At 36.4% G+C, this 19,762-nt stretch overlaps 1 protein-coding gene across 1 annotated transcript; it reads left to right on the top strand.

Moving 5' to 3' along the window:
• Nucleotides 1–6,486: 6,486 nt before the first annotated feature.
• On the top strand, nucleotides 6,487–18,921 carry LOC145640179 (protein FAR-RED ELONGATED HYPOCOTYL 3-like). Its single transcript, XM_081691482.1, has 2 exons — nucleotides 6,487–7,412; nucleotides 18,780–18,921. The coding sequence occupies exons 1-2, from the start codon at nucleotides 6,487–6,489 to the stop codon at nucleotides 18,919–18,921; spliced, it is 1,068 nt and encodes a 355-aa protein (XP_081547608.1).
• Nucleotides 18,922–19,762: the final 841 nt, after the last annotated feature.

Raw genomic sequence — 19,762 nt, 5'->3', positions numbered from 1 at the left:
GATCCCAACCTGTCAAATTTAACACAAATTAATCATTTCCTTAACATGTCTAAGCAAGCACAAATAATTGACTTCACAAAAAGTCCCCCATTAAGTAAAAATTCTCAAATGCTTACTAAAGCATACAATTGACTTCAGCAAAGAAGCTGAAGAGGGTAAGCCTTGTATATAATTCAGCCTTTACTCTTTACTAGCTCAGGTAAGAAAATTATTTACATTTGTATCCAACACAAGATCAGACAAGAACAAATAAAAACAGAATAATAAAGATGGTGATAGTTCTGATGCAAGACGTATTTTCCTCAGTCCTTCCCTTAAACTCTATAGCTTGTGTATCACTACTAACAAATTGCTTAATTATACTACTCATTATGCACTGGTCATTATATTACTCATTATGCACGATGCACTGGTCAGACATTTCCATTCAACAATCAAAACACACACAAACTTATATATGACTAAAATCAACAGAACAAGAGCATATAATTTCAGGTATACTAACAAACATTCTTACTAATAAACACAAAATACAACAACATTCTTATTAATAAACACAAAATACAACAAAATTCTTACTTGGTGGATTTCCAAATTAATTACAACAAAAAAATAAATTATCATTCAAAATAAAATATCATTCTTACTAATAAAAAAAAATTACAACAACATTCTTACTTGACTATTGAAGAAGTAAAAAATAAAAACAAAGGAAATCCAATTTATAAATCCAAACAGGAATAACATACCTCATCCAATTCAACCGGATACAAGTCTAACACTTCTACTTGATGGTGGTCACCATTTCCACATGAAGCTTCACCAACTTCCATTTACAATTCTCCCTGTACAAAACACAATAGTTGATTAACTAACCAACCCTAACTTTCACAAAAAATTAACATAACTACTTTTAAAATACAGCAAAGATCTTACTAGAATTAAGCTGGATTTGCAGAATTTTGGTGGAATTTCAGCCCAAAATCACCACTTTAAGGTCGAAGTTTTGGTGGATAATTTGCAGATTTTTTGTGGAATTTCAGCCCAAATTCGCCTCTTTGAGGTGGAAGTTTTGGTGGATTTGTAGATTTTTGGTGGAATTTAAGCCCAAATTTGCAGATTTTTGGTGGAATTTAACCCCAAAATCGCCAAACCACCGGCGCCAGTCTTCTTTTTCGCGAGTAACTTCAGCAAAGAGTCACTTCTCTCTCCTCCTTTTTCTTTTTTACCCACCCCATTCTAATTTTACCCCCTTTTTTTTATTTTGCCTTTTTTTTAATTAGGAAATATTATTTTTTAATTCAGGTATTGGGCAAGGGGGGCCAATACCTGGTAATGGGCAATAGTTTTTTGGGTTTTTGGTGGGCTAATTCTCTTCCCAGGCTCCCAGAACCGTGCTATGTATAGCACGATACGAAGTTAGTGTATTTGTGGGTCCCGGCTGTATTTTAAGATGTATCTTTATACGAAGTGAGTGTATTTGGGTATTGTATACTCCATTGTGTCAACAGTGTCATATTGAAGACTTTAACCACGAAATGAAAGGCAAATTCAACACATTCTGCGCTCTTCCTCGCAATCATCAATGTCTTCTCCTTGTGCAGTACTTCTCCTCGCAATTCAATTGTGAACATTTCTTAGCTTTCCGAATCAGGTATGATTTATCAATTCAAGCGTGAGTAGGTATTTGTTTGGGGAATTTTAATGTTGATATGCAATATTTTTTGCACGTTTAGGGTTACAAATCTAATTTTTGCGATTGAAGGTGAAGTGGATTGCTTGAGCTGAAGCTAATTTGTGGGTCTATTTTGTTTGAGTATGCATAGTGAATTTGCAATTGATTGATTGGCTAAGGCGATTAACGGTGTTGAAGCTTTGATTTGTAAGTCCCATTAAATTAGTGTTTGATGCTAAATTGTTATTGTCTTAGTGTTTTCTTGCCAATTTGTTTGTTTTTTTGTTAAAGTTTTGAAGCTTACATAATTGATTTTTGACTAATTATGTTGCTGTATTGTTTTGGTATATCATGTTGTTGTAGAAATACGTTGTTTTTTTGGGGAAAATGTTTGAAAATCATTGTGATTTTGTATTTAGTTATCTAATTTTGGGTAGGTAATTATTTGATTTTGAGTTAGTGTAGTTAGATTTCTGATTTATTTGGTTAATTATCTATTTTTGTGGAAATGGTTGTTATACGCTTATATTTGAAGCTTACATAATTGATTTTTGACTAGTTATGTTGCTATACTAGTTTGGTATATCATGTTGTTGTAGAAATGTGTTGTTTTTTTGGGGAAAATATTTGAAAATCATTGTGATTTTGTATTTAGTTATCTGATTTTGGGTAGGTAATTATTTGATTTTGAGTTAGTTTAGTTAGATTTCTGATTTATTTGGTTAATTACCTGTTTTTGTGGAAATGGTTGTTATACGCTTGTATTTGTGGAATATGCCTGTGTTTGTGCTAATTTGCCTTGAATTACCCCAATATAGGTGTAAATGTCAGGAGAAGTTGAGGGTTGTTTGTTGGGGGAAAAAGGAGAGGATGAGGAAGATGACTTGATGTTTATTGGTGATGATGAAGTGGGTGACGATGAAGCTAAAATCGTTGTGGATTATGTAGAAGATTATGTAGAGGAGGATGGGAGTGGGGAAAGGGGAGGATATTGCACTCCAGATGAGAAGGTGTGCAAGTCTATGGTGAACCTAGACTGTGTAACCGCGGAGGCTCCTCAGGCTGGTATGATTTTTGATACTTGGCAAGAAGCGGATTTGTATTACAATATGTATGGCAAGCAGCAAGGGTTTGGGGTTGTGCTTGCACAAAGTGCCTATAAGGTTGTGGGGGGAGTTAAGGTTAAGCGTGCAACAACATGGAAATGCGAGTGTTATGGTAAACCAGATACTAGGAGGAAAGTTGGTGGGAAAAGATTGGCAAGGGAGTTAGAAGGGGAACCCGTAGCAACAAAGAAGACTAAAAAATGTGGGTGTCTTGCGAAGGTATATGTTGGTTTGTTGGAGAATGGGAAATGGGAGTTGAAGAAGGTGGAGTTGGAGCATAAGAATCATAATCCAACCCCTTCCAAAGCATTGCTAGTTCCAAAGTATAGAATGACAGAATTGGAGAGGATGCCTCATGTTAGGAAAAGACTAAAGTTTGATGATGATGTTGGGATAAGCACTTCAATTATGCATAACCTCATGGCTAGTAAGAGGAATGACCTACAGAATATGCGTTTCAGTAAGAAGGACTTGCATAATTTAAGGGCGAGGGAGAAGAAGCTGAAATTTAAAGATGGTGATGCAAATGCGATGATGAAGTACTTTCAAATGATGTAGACTAACAACAAGAATTTCTTTCACATGCAGCGGTTGGATAAGAATGGTGTGCTTCAAGATGTTTTGTAGGTCGATGCTCGTAGTCGAGCTGCTTATGAAGATTTTGGGGATGTTGTTTGTTTTGATACGACATTCCTATTGAATAAATATGAGTTGCCCTTTGCAAATTTTGTTGGTGTTAATCATCACGGTCAGACTACCTTGCTTCACTACTACAAAAAAGGGGATAGAGAACTGTCGAAATAGGGCTTATAGAATGTCTTAAAAGCGTTCTTCTGCTACGCGATGTGTAAAGTTTATAAAACAGGCAGAAAAGGCGTTCTTTATGCAAAAGAAAGAGAACGGTTTTGTGAGTCAACCGTTTTATTTTATTCTTCAAAACTCATATAGAATACAAAATCAAAGAGAACGGTTCCCATAGATAACAGTTCTCTTTGTCTAATTGTTTTTTTTTTAAAAAATATAATAATTTCCATGAATTGCGGAGGTTTGATATCTACAAATCTACATCATCAATCAATAACTCAAATCAAATTTAAACTATAAAAGTCGAAATCCAATACCAAAATAAATTTTATTCACCTCTGTATTCAATTAATTACAACACTAAGTACATTTTTTTGACAAAAACACTAACTACATTTTGATACAAATCAAATGCGAAAAAAAAATAATACTTGAAACAAAAATGCAGGATTCCATGAAGATCTTTAAGAATGTTTTCTCCTCTATATCTACTTCATCTGTTGAAACAAACAAGCAAAAAAAAATTATAAGTATTAGATGTATAGATAATTCAAATAAAACATATTTAACTAAAATGTATTCATTTTTAGATCATGTTACTAGCAATTAACCAAACATCCAAATAATAACCCTTTGTTTTAAATGTCAGAGCCAACAAAAAAACAAATAGGAAGTATAAGGCATACATTTTCATCAACACAAAACTGTAGATCTTAATCTTAATCTCAAAAAAAAAAAAATTAAAAAAAAAATCAAGATCAAAGAAACATCTTCCTAAAACGAAACAACTTAACAAAAAAATGTAGATCTATAGCATCATTTCGAAATTAATCCATAAACAAAAAAAACCTTTAATTTAAAGCATAGAAACTCACATTAATCAAATGAACAGTTAATGAAAATGAAAAAAAAAATTAAAAGATGTGAGAAAACAAGAACAAACAGTATATGATAATTAACAATGAAGTAATAAACATATAAAATCACAGTCTAATCTGCTAAATATACATCTATAAATTGAATAAGTCAATTTGAATTTGACAATCAAATCCAAATTGGGCAGTGATGTGGAGGAGAATTGACGAAGGACAGCGGAAGAGGCGTTGTGGCCGAAAATTGGGCGACTTGTATTGGTTTAGTTGCTTGTGGTTTCACCATTGTTGGAGCTTTAAATTTGGGCTTTTTGGTTGAGGAAGAGATTGGTTTTCTGCCATGGAGATAATTTTGATTGTAGTTAGGGTAAAATCCATGGAGGAACCTTAAGCCATATCTAAGGAGAGGAAGAGAGGAGGAAAGTATTGATGAAGGGAAGAGATGTATGCCTTTAACGGCTGGTTGAGAATGGAGTTATAAAAAAAAAAAGGGTAAACTCGTGAGAAATTTGGTTTTGCCATTTTAATTTTAATTTTATTTTTTAAAATGTTTCAATCAAATAGAACGATTAGCTAACAAAGGCGCCCTACATTGTAAAGTCACAATTTATTAAAAAATAAAACAAATCAAAAAGAACGATTAACTTTAGAGGCGTTCTATATGATTCAACATATAAAACGTCTCTCTAACATAGGCGTTTTATATAATCCTAGAGATCGCCTACCTTAGATAACCATTTTGTATCTTGCGTTTCTTATTCTAGTTTTTGTAGTAGTGCTTGGTTGTGCTCTTATTTCTCGTGAAAACACTGAAACCTTCAAGTTAGGTGATCTCTTACTTTTTTTTTTAATTTTGATTTTTGTTATTGTATTTCATTTGGATGTAATATTTGTCTGAGATGTTTGTTTGGTTTTGTTGTTTATTGAATTTTATGTTGTATATTTGGAGTAACACTCGAAATACACAAGGGATAAACCAAGGGATAGATAAGGCTAAGAACCAAAGGTTTCTTAGATATAGTCACACCACTAAGAAACGTTTTGGGTTCCTAAGATCACAAGCCAACTAGTAGCCTAAACTAGCTAACTAAGCAAAGGAAACGAAATTCCAAATCCAAGAATTTCAGGTTTTGTTTCTAATCCAAGAAACGAATGTAAGACAGGTTTTTTTATGTTTTAATGATCTCCTTTTCTCATTCACATTTGCTTGCTATTTATAGTAAACAAGCATCCTTAAGTACAAGCTAAACTAAGTGAAATTTCAGCTCACTTGTTACACGCCTAAGCTAAGCATCAAAAACAGATTTTGTGTCTAGATACATCAATAAAAGAAGCTATGTTTTGTGTCTAGATACATCAATAAAAGAAGCTATGTTTTGTGTCTAGATACATCAGCTTAAAAAGTGGGCATAACCTTCCCTAGAATCACGCCTTAATTCACGCCCAATTCAAACAGCAAAAAGAAGTGTAACTCCTTCTTGATTCAATGTATGTAGACAAGAGTGTATTTGGACGCCTTTTGATGCTCAAATGCTGACTGAAATGACGCCCACTTGGAGGCTCAATTGATAGCTTGCAACTCCTCATTGAAGCTGATTGTAACACCCAAGTTAAAGCCTTTGAAACTCCTCCAAAAGGAATTTTCGGATTCTATGTTTTTCCCAAGCTAAACGGCTGCCTTCTTGTTGTATCTTGTACTTGTACTTCATGTGAATGTGACACTACATTTTCAAACTTTAACAAGCTAAAGAAAACTAAAGAAAATGAAACTAATTTGCAAACTTAAAATAAGACTAAAGTTTACAAGTTATTCAAAGCATAAAATGAACTAGATTGAACTAGTTAATAAGAACAACAAGAAACTCAAAGGATTGAATATCTTGCTGCACATGGATAGAACGCATAGCACCAATGCATGATGCTACGTCTTGAACTAAAGAAACGTCCATAACAAAGTTGTTAGGCTTGGCTACAACATTTTAGGTGGGTGTTTTCTACTTGGATTGATGCCGTAGGGGGTATTCCTCCGATGGCTATCTTGACTGATCAAGATGCATCCATGCGCAAGGTGTTGAAGGAAGTTATGCCACAGACACGGCATAGATGGTGTATCTGGCATATAACTGAAAATTTTGGCAGCAAGTTAGGCAAGTGTAAAGGGTATGCTGAATTTAAAGATGAGTTGAAGAATATTATTTATGATAGTTTAAGTATGGAAGAGTTCCAATGGAGGTGGAAGGAGTTTATAGCTATGCACAAGCTAGAGAGTAACTTGTGGTTGGCTGTTTTGTATTCGGAGAGGGAAATGTGGATTCCGACAGCAATGAAGCACATGTTTTGGGCTGGAATGAAGACCACTCAGAGGTCGGAGAGCATCCATAATTTTTTAGATGAGTTTTTTTATAGGCATACTGGTCTATGTGACTTTGCTGAGAGATATGTTAGGGCTATGGAACACCGCATTGAAGCAGAACGGTTGGCTGATGGGAATTCTGTTATGTATCTTCGTACCCTACTAACAGATTTTAAGATAGAAAAGACATTTAGGAATGTGTATACAGATGCGAAATTCGTGGAGGTGCAACAGGAGTGTAAGAGGTTGTTGTACTGTAATTGCAACAACATCAAGGAGATTGAAGAGGGGTTGTATGAGCACCTTATCAAAGACAGAGTTTATATTTACAGTGACATTGAGAAGAAGGAGAAACCAATTGATCGGTGGCGAATCTACCGGGTATTATACAATGCAAAAACAGAAGAAGTTGAATGTGAATGCATGTTGTTTGAGTGCAATAAGATTCTTTGCAGGCATTGTATTAATGCCCTTGAGTCCCAACAAATCTCTGATGTCCCGAAGAAATACATTTTGGATAGATGGCGAAAAGATATTTACCGCAAGCATACTAGAGTAAAAGTCGCATACCATGACCTGTCTAAGACTAAGGAAGTTCTTCGGTATGATAAAATGATGGTTGTGTTAAGTCACTTAAGGTTTTGAGTGATGACAAACAGCTGACTAGCTGGTTCTTGTTGGTTTTATATTATATCAACTGACATTTTGAACAGGAACAGCTATCCCAAGTACTTGAGGCAATATGAAGTCCTTTTGAATCAAAGCATTCAAGAAATCTGTATCAGAATGTTCTATCAAGGAAGGCCGTCAAGACTTGAAGATTATGAAGTCTCTCAGATTAGGATAGTTAATCTTTGTAGTCTTTATAATGTTAAGTGTGCATGGATGTTTGTACGTGAGCTATCTGTATCCCTTACTTAGAATATTTAGTGTTGTAGAGATCAGGAAAAGTTGACCTGATCTCTAGGACACTAACAGGTTAGGAAACAGCTGCTTCGTAGCTTGTTTCATGAACCTGGACATTAGTTCAGTAAATATTTTCTGGAATATATATTTCCTATCCTTAGAGAATATTTACTAAACTAATTGATTCAGTTTATGCAGAGTTGGAGATGAATTATTTCGCATATAACTTAGAATATATTATTCTACCCATTTATGGAAAGTAGAATAATATCTTAGAATATCTCTTATTTACAAAATAAAAGATATTCTATTTACCTAAGTTATGATCTGAAAAGATCACGAAAGAATTCATCTCCCAACCTTATAAAAGCATAAACTCGATCAGAATTTCGAGTTAGCTTTTCTGAAAAACTTCTCTATCTTTGAAAGCTCGAAATACACTCTAAGGGAAATAGTTAGTTCATCTCTTACAAACTATTTATGCACACAGTAAAAATTGTTTTGTAATTATCTCTTGTAAGCTTTGAGTGGAAGCATTTAGAGGGAAACAAAGGGTTTGTATTGAATCACTAAGAGGTTAGTGATTGGGTAGCATTTACGAGTGTGAGTGCAAGTACTTGTGAGTTCAAGTGCGAAGTGACACCTAGAGTTAGGTGTGGGGATCACGAGTGTGATCATTTGTAATTGCTTTTGTTTTTCAGAGTTGATTAATAAAAGTAATTAGGGTAGTGGAGGACGTAGGCTCAGAGTTGAGCTGAACCTCGTTAAATCTTTGTGTTGATTATTTATTGAATTTTCTGTTTCCGCTGCAGGACCAGTTCATCACCTGGTCCCCCTACATACATAGAGAAGAAAATCCAATAATTCTTAACACTGCCCTGTACTCAATTCAACCCCCCCCTTCTTGAGTACCAGCTGCACTTTCAATTGGTATCAGAGCCTCGGCTTCTTGTAAGGGTAACACCTAGAGAAGTAGATCATGAGTACTCAGGAAATGAATGTTATGGGATATGACAACAAGACACCAAAGTTCAATGGGAAGAACTATGCATGGTGGAAGAACAGAATCAAGAACATCATCATTGGCATTGATTATGAATGCTGGTTGGTTGTTAAGAATGGTCCCTTGACCATTGAGAAGTCTGATCCAGAAGGGAAGCTAGTCCCAAAGACTGAAGATGAATACATCTCCACTGATTACAAAAAGCTGGAGAAAAATGCTAAGGCTATGTCGATACTGCAACAGGTCATTGCTGAGAATGAGACAAACAGGATCTCAGCATGCACCACTGCCAAGGAGATCTGGGATACCCTTGAACTTGCCTTTGAGGGTACCAGTGAGGTAAAGAGGTCTAAAATTGATTTACTTATGTCAAAATATGAATCTTTTAATATGTTTAAGGATGAAGATATTAATACTTGTTTTGGTAGATTCATGACTATTGTAAATGATTTAAAATCTCTTGGTAAAAGCTTTACTGATGAAGATCTTGTTAGAAAGATTTTGAGAAGTTTGACAGGTGAATGGACTCCCAAGGTTACAGCCATTTATGAAGCAAAGGATCTTTCAATTCTTTCAGTTGAACAGTTGATAGGTTCCCTCATGACCTATGAAATGCTGGTTGGATCTAAGTCAGAGAAGGTACCAGCAAAAGGAATTGTACTAAAGGGAACAATCGAAGATGAGGATGATGAGATAGGAATGATGGCTAGAAGGTTTGAAAGAAGTTTCAGAAACCAGAAGGGAAAATTCATCAAGGGTAAGTTTAATAATGCATCAAATAAAAAATCTAACAACTTCTCTGCAACAGGATGCTTTAAGTGTGGTGAGAAGGGACACCTTGTGAAGAATTGTCCTCAATGGAAGGACAACCAGTCCAAGGAAGCAGACAAGATGGCCTACAAAAAGGCCATGGTTGCTGCTGTCTGGGGAGATACAGACAGTGATGAAGAGGGAGATGATTCAAGTCAGTCAGATGTATGTATGACAGCAATACTGAATCAAAGTTCAGAAGAAGGTACCAGGAACAGCAGAGGAACCAGTTCAGATGTCCACTGCCTCATGACAAAGAAGCACCCCTTGGATCAACATCAGGTAAACATTGATCAAATCAAAAAGGATATGCTCTTTTATGATAGAGAAAACTTGATGGAATGTGCTAGTAGTGCTTTAGATCAATGTTTAGAACTTGGAATTGCTTATCATGATTTTAAGAGAAAGTTTAAAGAAAAGTCTAAAGAATATGATATTGCTAATTCAAGTTGTGATTTGTTGGAAAGTGTCTGTGCTAACTTGAAGCAGGAAGTAGCTGAACTAGAGATTGCTTTAGATCAAAGCAAACTTGAAATTCAGAGAATAAAATCTGATATGGGTTTGTGTGATGATAGTGATGATAAATGTGAGAAACAGTTTACAAGTTGTGTCATTAACGTGCTTGATTATAGTGATGATGACTTGTACGACTTTGATAGTATAAAATCTAGGGCAAGTGCTCTAAATAGGTCTAAACTGTTAGAAGGATTCAACTTGTTAGTTGATGATGTAGAGAAACTATATAAAGCATATGTCCTAGTTAAGGACAGCAAAAGTACTGGTTCTGGAACTGTTTCTAGTAATATGCATGATGAATGTGAAGCTAAAATTTGTAGCTTGCAGGTTGAGTTAGCCCAGCTTAGAAAGACTAATTCATGTGATTCTGTAGTTTTGCATGATTCAAGTATTTCAAAATTGCAAGCTGAGCTTGAAAGAGCTAAGCTTGACTTTGAGATAGTTGTTGACCAGAATTTATCCCTGCATGAGAAAATGAACTTAAAGGACAGAGAGTTCATAGAATTTAAGAAGAGAATGGATAAAGTCCTCCAATCCCAGAACTCATTGAACCAGTTAACCTTAACTGCTGGAAACAGTGGTAGAAGGGGACTTGGTTATACTGGGAAGGGGAACAGGAGGAACTGGTCTCCCAGAGATACTACATGGTTGCAGGAGTATAAGAAAGGTATGTATGTCTTAGCAAAAGACATGCATGTGTGCTATCATTGTGGCAAGAATGGCCATAAGAAATATGAGTGTAAAGACAGGAAAAGTAGATTGGATAAAAATGAGAAAAATGTTAAACAGATTTGGGTTAGAAAAGACTTGCTTGAATCTGTTGTTGGAAAGGGACCCAAAAAGATTTGGGTTCCTAAAGCTAATGTTTGAATTTTTCCTTTGCAGGCTGAAGTGAGAGACAATACCTACTGGTATTTGGATAGTGGCTGCTCAAGACACATGTCAGGGGATAGGAAACAGTTTCTCTCACTTACAGCTCATGAAGGGGGAAAGGTGACTTTTGGTGATAACAGCAAAGGTACCATTCTTGGAATTGGTAAGGTTGGTAAGTCACTTTCCCATGCTATTAGTGATGTATATTATGTTGATGGTTTACAACATAATCTCTTGAGTATTTCACAATTATGTGATAAAGGTAATAAAGTTGAATTCAAAGACAACCTTTGTCACATAGTGAATTTGCAAACAAATGAACTTGTCTGCCAGGGATTCAGACATGAAAACGTTTACATTACTTATTTAAACCAAATCCCTGAGAACAAGTCCATCTGTTTGAGTGTTGTTTCTGATAGGGACCAGTGGCTTTGGCATAAAAGGATGGGACATGTCAGCTTTAGACTTCTTAACAAACTCAGGTCTCAAGAATTGGTGATAGGCCTGCCTAACATCAAGTTTGAAGCAGATAGAGTTTGTGAAGAATGTGCTAAAGGGAAACAGGTCAAATCCTTTTTTAAGCCAAAGAAAACTATCAGTACCAGCAGACCTCTAGAACTTATTCATATTGATTTATGTGGACCCATGAGAGTCCAAAGTAGAAATGGTTCTAGATATGTGTGTGTCATTGTTGATGATTATTCCAGATACACATGGACTCTATTTCTGTCTTCTAAAGATGAAACTTTTGATGAATTTATTGTATTAGTAAAGCAGGTTCAGAACAAGATCAATCATCAACTGGCTGCCATAAGATCTGATCATGGATCAGAGTTTGATAACTCTAGCTTCATAGAGTTCTGCAGGGAACATGGAGTTTCTCACAATTTCTCTGCCCCAAGAACTCCTCAACAAAATGGAGTAGTTGAGAGGAAGAACAGGACTTTGGAAGAAATGGCAAGAACAATGCTCATTGAGAGTTGTCTCCCCAAGTCTTTTTGGGCAGAAGCTGTAAATACAGCTTGTCACATGTTAAATAGGTTGATGTTAAGGCCTCAAATGAAGAAGACTCCATACGAACTTCTTAGAGGAAGGAAACCAAACATAGCATACTTCAGAACCTTTGGTTGTAAGTGTTATGTGCATAATAATGGTAAGAACAGCTTGGATAAATTTGATCCAAGAAGTGATGAAGCTGTTTTCCTTGGTTATTCTTCTCACAGTAAGGCATATAAAGTATTCAATAAGAAAACTTTGTGTGTTGAAGAAAGTGTTCATGTAGTCTTTGATGAATTTAATATGTGTTGTGAGAATGTGCAGGTTGATGACTTAGATGAGATAGGACTTTTGTATTTTACAGGAGAATCAACTGATGTTTCCTTAGAAAAACCAGGTTCACATACTGGTTCACCAGATGCTGCTGGTGAAGGACTTGGTCACAATGAAGGAGATCCTCAACATGTAGATACTCATGAGGATGGAGATGAAGGCCCCCAAGTAAATGGAGAAAGCAACACCTCAGGGGGAACAGAAAACTTTCAGGACAAGTTTTCCACCCAGGTAAGGGAGGTAGGGGGAACATCTCAGCATACTGGTCCATCTGTGCAAAACCAATTCGATGGCACAAATGAACCAGGGATGCATGATGGTTCTGATGGATTAAATGAGAATGCACCTAGATCTAGCATTTTTAAATATAAATCTTCTCATCCTACTGAACAAATTCTGAGTGATATCAGTAAAGGCATTCAGACTAGGAGAGCAGTTTATGAAAACTTTTGTGCATTTCTCATTTTTATCTAATATAGAACCAACTGACTACAAGATGGCTTTAAAAGATCCTGATTGGGTTTTGGCTATGCAAGATGAATTAAATCAATTTGAAAGAAATAAAGTGTGGCATCTTGAGCCAAGACCTGAGAACAGGTCAGTCATAGGTACCAGGTGGGTCTTCAGAAACAAATTGGATGATCTGGGTACTATAGTCAGAAACAAAGCTAGACTGGTCGTGCAAGGTTATAATCAGCAAGAAGGCATTGATTATGATGAAACCTTTGCCCCAGTAGCTAGACTTGAGGCAATAAGGATCTTGATTGCCTTTGCTGCTCATAAGAACATTAAGCTCTTTCAAATGGATGTTAAGACAGCATTTCTTAATGGTTATTTGAAAGAAGAAGTATATGTTGAGCAGCCCCCTGGCTTTGCTGATAGTCAATTCCCAAATCATGTATATAAGCTGGACAAGGCACTCTATGGTCTTAAACAAGCTCCTAGAGCTTGGTATGAAAGGCTGTCCAACTTTCTGATGGAACATGACTATAGAAGGGGAACGGTTGATAAGACCCTCTTTATCAAAACCAGGAATTTTGATTTGATTGTAGTACAGATATATGTAGATGATATAATATTTGGTGCTACTAATCAAATTTTGTGTAGTGAGTTTGCAGATCTGATGCAAAGTGAATTTGAGATGAGCATGATGGGAGAACTAGGATTCTTCCTAGGATTGCAGATCAAGCAAACAGTTGATGGGATCATGATACATCAACAGAAGTATCTAAAGGAACTAATCAAGAAGTATGGATTGCAAGACAGTAAATCATATGCAACTCCAATACCTACAAATGCAAAGCTAGACAGTGATGGTAAAGGAGAGAGTGTGGAAGCTACACTGTTTAGAGGTATGATTGGTTCTCTTCTCTACTTGACAGCTAGTAGGCCAGATATAGTGTTTTCTGTGGGATTGTGTGCACGTTTTCAAAGCAATCCCAAAGAATCTCACCTAAAGGCTGTCAAGAGAATACTTAGATACTTAGTAGGAACAGATGATCTGTACTTGTGGTACCCCAAAGGTGGTTCAATTGAACTATTAGGATACACAGATGCAGATTATGCTGGATTCCTAGTAGACAGAAAGAGCACATCTGGTATGGCACATTTCTTAGGTCCCTGCTTGATTTCATGGGGATCAAAGAAACAAAATTCTGTTGCTTTATCCACAGCAGAATCTGAATACATAGCTGCTGCAGCTTGCTGCTCCCAGCTGTTGTGGATAAGAAACCAGTTGAAAGATTTTGGTATTTTCTATGAAAATGTACCTATTTTATGTGATAATACAAGTGCTATTAACATTTCTAAGAATCCTGTGCAGCATTCCAGGACAAACCATATTGAGATAAGACATCATTTCCTAAGAGATAATGTTGAGAAAGGTCTTGTAGAGCTGAGTTTTTGCAATAGTGAAGAACAAATTGCAGATATCTTCACTAAGCCATTGGGTAAAGAGTCTTTCTGCAAGTTTAGAGTCATGTTAGGTCTGACTAGGTCAAACTAAGAGACCTCTCTCAGCTGTTTTCCCCAATGATTGGCTAATTAAGTATTCTTTAAATGTGTGCGTGCATCATACCTTTGCAATCTGTCTATTATCTCAATGTTAATTGCTTATCTCTATGTGAGCAATATTGCAGCTAATCACTTTCAGGATTGAAGGCCATATTGAACAGATAAGCAACTGTTTCAGTAACCCTACCAGCAGAGGAAACAGCAGCAAATACAAACGGATTAATTTTGAAATTAATTTCAAATTAAACCGTGAGAAAATATTTTTTTATTTGATTTTAAAATCTTTTAAATATGGCAGTTATTTTCCTCCAACGGCAATTTGTTCTGACAGTTGCAATTATGGGCAGTTGTTCATTTATGGAAGTTATTTCCAAATTAAAATAACTTCCAAATATCTTCTGATCCTCTGATTTTATTTCTGATTGTCTCTATAATTCCTCTTGCTATATATTTGCTTCCCTTTCCTTGCTCCGTGATTATTCATCATTCATCAAAAAATTCTCAACTTCTCTTTCTACACAAGATCAATTCTTCGAAGCTTAGACAAGCAACAATGGTGAGAAAGGCTGGAACTGGAAGGAAAGGAGGAAGGAAAGGAGGTTCCAAAGGAAGTTTGGCTAGTTCCCTCTCTTCAAAATCTCAAGAAACAATCAAGGATGTTCTTATGAACGTCTCTGAGCAGACTCCTTCACAAGCAACACCAGAAATCAACCCCTCTGAAACTGAACCCATCAAGGCCGTTCCCTTGAGACAAACTCCTTCAAAAGAGAATGTCTTGAAGGAAAAACCTGTTTCACCATCAAAGACTAAAACTTTAACCCCATCTCCACAAAAATCCAAATCCAAAAAGGTCCCAAAAGAAAAATCCATCGAAACCCTCACTCAAATAACTGAAACCGTTTCTTCAAACCCCAAATCACCTTCTGAGGGGGAACCTGTTAAAAAGATAGCCAAGAAACTTGAAAAACAGTTAGAGGAACTGGCTGATGAAGGATTGGATGAGGAGAAGGAGGACAAGAAGATGGAGGAGGATCTAGATGTAGTGGTGACCAAGGTGGTTGCTGGTACCACTACTGGTTCTGTAAGGAAAAGGCAGACTAGGGCTGCTTCAAAGGTCATTAAGGGCTCAGAAGAGAAGGAGACTACACCATCTGAGCCTAAGAGAGGAGAGAAAAGGAAAGCAACATCATCTGTTTCCCGTATCTCTAAGGCTGCTAAAGGTAAACAACCTGTTAACCCCAGTATTGGTGCAACTTCTTTAAGTTCTAGGACTGTGTTATCTGGTTGTGGTGTTGAGAATGAATATTTTGATATTCCTGCCTTGAGTCAAGTTAAGGAACTTCTTGAGTTCCAAGGATGGATGTCTCTGTTTAATGATTTAAATGATGCTTTTGTTGGTCCTGTTCGTCAGTTCTTTGTTAATCTGAAGCTAAACATTGATATGTCTGTGGCATCAACTGTTTCTGGTAGTATTGTACATGTTTCTGAGTCTGTTTTATCTGAGTTGCTGGGTATACCTAGAGATGGTTTTGGTAGATATAGCAGTGATGGGTGGCCCCTAATGGGAGGAGTAACACCTGAGGAGGTTACTCAATTTTTGTTTGGAAAGAAGGAAGAAGCTGGTTCCCCTAGTGACTTTAGGGAGGCAATTATGTTGGTTCTGCACTCCATGTGTTTGAAGGTCTTTCTGCCCAAGGGTCAAGGCAGAGGTACTGTTAGGATCATGGACATGGTCCTGATCTATCTGATCCTGAAAAAGGTTAAGGTTAATCTGCCAGCTCTAATGATGGAGCACATGGTTTACTGCCATGCTTCATCCCACAACTCCCTGCCTTATGGTTCCTTTATATGCAAAATCATCAAGGAGCAGAATCCCAAGTTTTCTTTTTCTGGTGAGGTGGTGAGTCTTCAGTTGTTCTCCAAGAAAATACTCACTCAGAAGAAGATTGACTACTCTAGAAAGAGGCTGACTTTTGTAGGTCAAGAAAGTAGCTCAAGGGATGCAGGGAACCAGGAGGAAATCACTCCTGAGGATGTGGCAATGCTTCTTGCCAAGTTGGAAAGGCAGGATGAGAGGATCATAAAGTTGGCTACCAGTCTAGTGCAGGCTGAAGAAGAAAGGAAGCTTGATAAGCTTATGAACAACAGGAAATTCCTCACTATTTGCAGGGTGATTGATCACCTGTTGCCCCCAGAGTCTGGGATGAAGTTTGACTCTACACACTGCAGGATCATTGAGACGGATGATGAGGAATCCTCCAGTGAGAAGGGTCCTGATGCTGAAAAAGGAGAAGGTTCTGAAGAAGAGGAAAATGAATCTGATGAGGAAGAAGAAGAAGAGACAGAGGAAAAGGAGAAGAAGGAAGAAGAAAAGACAGCTGAGGAAGGTTCTGACTTCGAGGAGGAGATCAACCCAGAGGATGAAGAAGAGGATGAAGATGATGATGAATGATCACTTCAGTCTCCCCCTCCCCTTCCATTAACTGCCATAATATTTGTTGTTCCCCCACACTGCTAGACTGTTTTTCATGCAGTGTGGTTTCTATTATGTTTCTAACCTTCTGGTGTGTAATCCTGAACAGTTTTAAGCTTTTTCTGTTTTATGTGATTGAATAACCTGTTTGTGCTAACCTGCAGCATTGAGATTGATCAGTGGTTGAAACTACTGATTTTTGGCTTACTTGCGATATTTTGGTGTGCAATTCTATTTTTTGAATGCTTTTTAATGATGCCAAAAGGGGGAAAAGCAGGTTGAAGTTTCTGAAAAGGCCTTGTTAGACAATTAGATTGAGTCTTTTATTTCCTTGAGTCAGATAATCACAAAAACAAGTTAAAATAGAGGGAACAGTTAGATTAACTAACTGTTTCAGTGTCTTTTTTTCAAAAATCCAAAAACAAGTTGTTTCTTTTAAATAAAGATGGCTATCCTGGTCAGTCATCAGTGTCATAAGTCTTTTACACAAGATATCCCTTGTGTAGAAAGTCTAGTAGAAAGTCTTGTCTTCTTAAGTAGTAGATTAGAACTTTCTTTACTTTGCTGTTTCTCACTAACGTGCAGGTGCAGGAAACTTCAAAGTGTTTGTCATCATCAAAAAGGGGGAATTTGTTAAGTCACTTAAGGTTTTGAGTGATGACAAACAGCTGACTAGCTGGTTCTTGTTGGTTTTATATTATATCAACTGACATTTTGAACAGGAACAGCTATCCCAAGTACTTGAGGCAATATGAAGTCCTTTTGAATCAAAGCATTCAAGAAATCTGTATCAGAATGTTCTATCAAGGAAGGCCGTCAAGACTTGAAGATTATGAAGTCTCTCAGATTAGGATAGTTAATCTTTGTAGTCTTTATAATGTTAAGTGTGCATGGATGTTTGTACGTGAGCTATCTGTATCCCTTACTTAGAATATTTAGTGTTGTAGAGATCAGGAAAAGTTGACCTGATCTCTAGGACACTAACAGGTTAGGAAACAGCTGCTTCGTAGCTTGTTTCATGAACCTGGACATTAGTTCAGTAAATATTTTCTGGAATATATATTTCCTATCCTTAGAGAATATTTACTAAACTAATTGATTCAGTTTATGCAGAGTTGGAGATGAATTATTTCGCATATAACTTAGAATATATTATTCTACCCATTTATGGAAAGTAGAATAATATCTTAGAATATCTCTTATTTACAAAATAAAATATATTCTATTTACCTAAGTTATGATCTGAAAAGATCACGAAAGAATTCATCTCCCAACCTTATAAAAGCATAAACTCGATCAGAATTTCGAGTTAGCTTTTCTGAAAAACTTCTCTATCTTTGAAAGCTCGAAATACACTCTAAGGGAAATAGTTAGTTCATCTCTTACAAACTATTTATGCACACAGTAAAAATTGTTTTGTAATTATCTCTTGTAAGCTTTGAGTGGAAGCATTTAGAGGGAAACAAAGGGTTTGTATTGAATCACTAAGAGGTTAGTGATTGGGTAGCATTTACGAGTGTGAGTGCAAGTACTTGTGAGTTCAAGTGCGAAGTGACACCTAGAGTTAGGTGTGGGGATCACGAGTGTGATCATTTGTAATTGCTTTTGTTTTTCAGAGTTGATTAATAAAAGTAATTAGGGTAGTGGAGGACGTAGGCTCAGAGTTGAGCTGAACCTCGTTAAATCTTTGTGTTGATTATTTATTGAATTTTCTGTTTCCGCTGCAGGACCAGTTCATCACCTGGTCCCCCTACATACATAGAGAAGAAAATCCAATAATTCTTAACACTACCCTGTACTCAATTCAACCCCCCCTTCTTGAGTACCAGCTGCACTTTCAGGTTGCATTTGAGCCAATATCATGTCTTGCAAGTGAGAATGATGAGGCATTGAGAATGGTTATTAATGGGCTTCAACAGTTAGAAATGCAGATTAAGAAGGTAGTTAAACCAGCTCTACCTATGAGCTTGGTGAGGCCTTGACTAATAGCACGCCACATAGTGTTAACAACGCACCCCAATTCCGTACTCCTTCCTCTCTGGGCAGGATTGTTGTTGTAGGTGGACAGTTGGCCGATTGTGGTGAAGATGATCATACAATGGTTAATGTTGAGCTACTAGTTGATGGTGGCATTAAGGATCCGCCAACAAACAGGGGGCCTGGTGTGTCAGAGCTACAAGGTTTATGACAACGTACGAGGAAGTGTGTCATCAAAAGGAGGTAAGGAGAAAGAAATATGCAAAGAAGCAGCGGCAAAAGGAGCGAGCCAAAAAAAAGCAAGAAGATGCATCCGGTGATGAACACGAGATGACTGATAAAAGTGTAGCAAGGCAGATTGACTTTGATCACAGCTTAAGTCAAAGTTTGCAGGTATTTTTTCCAAACCAATGTAATATAAAGATTCTGAAGTATGTTTCATGAATTCTCTCTAAAAAGTCACTTGATGTTTTTTTTTTATGCATTAGGCGGTATGAATAAGTCACTTGATGTTGCGTTTTTGAACTTGATGTTGCATTTTTTTTAACTTCACCAGTGTAGCGAAGATACGGTGGGGAACCAGATTCTTCTTGGACAGGATGATGTAGCCATTGAGTGCTTTGATGTTTCAGAACCGTTGTGCTTTGATGGGGTGTTGCATGAGGATGATTTTATAAAACGAAATGGTGTTCAATGGGGTTAGTAAGTTAGATAATTAGAATAATTTAGTTGTAATTAATTGTTATGGATTATTTGAATGGTTGATTATTTGAAAGTTTGTAATGAACTTTAGTGACTAGTGGATATTTTTAGCAAATGGATTTTATCATTGGGCTTAATTGTTAAACATGGTCCAATGGGTGGCCCAAATTGTAATATATGATAATATTGACCATTGTGTTTGCATTGTAAGATAACTATCTATAACATTATAATTTGGTTTATTATGGGAGAATAACTAACATGATAATTGTATTTATTACATAAAATAATTAATAAAAATAATTACTTACACTGGATTTTATCAGCATATGGAGTAATAATATTGATAT

The sequence above is a fragment of the Chenopodium album genome, chromosome 7, assembly GCF_948465745.1.
Source record: "Chenopodium album chromosome 7, dcCheAlbu1.1, whole genome shotgun sequence".
In the NCBI taxonomy this organism is placed as follows: Eukaryota; Viridiplantae; Streptophyta; class Magnoliopsida; order Caryophyllales; family Amaranthaceae; genus Chenopodium; species Chenopodium album.
This window is presented reverse-complemented; position numbering and strand designations above follow the sequence as displayed.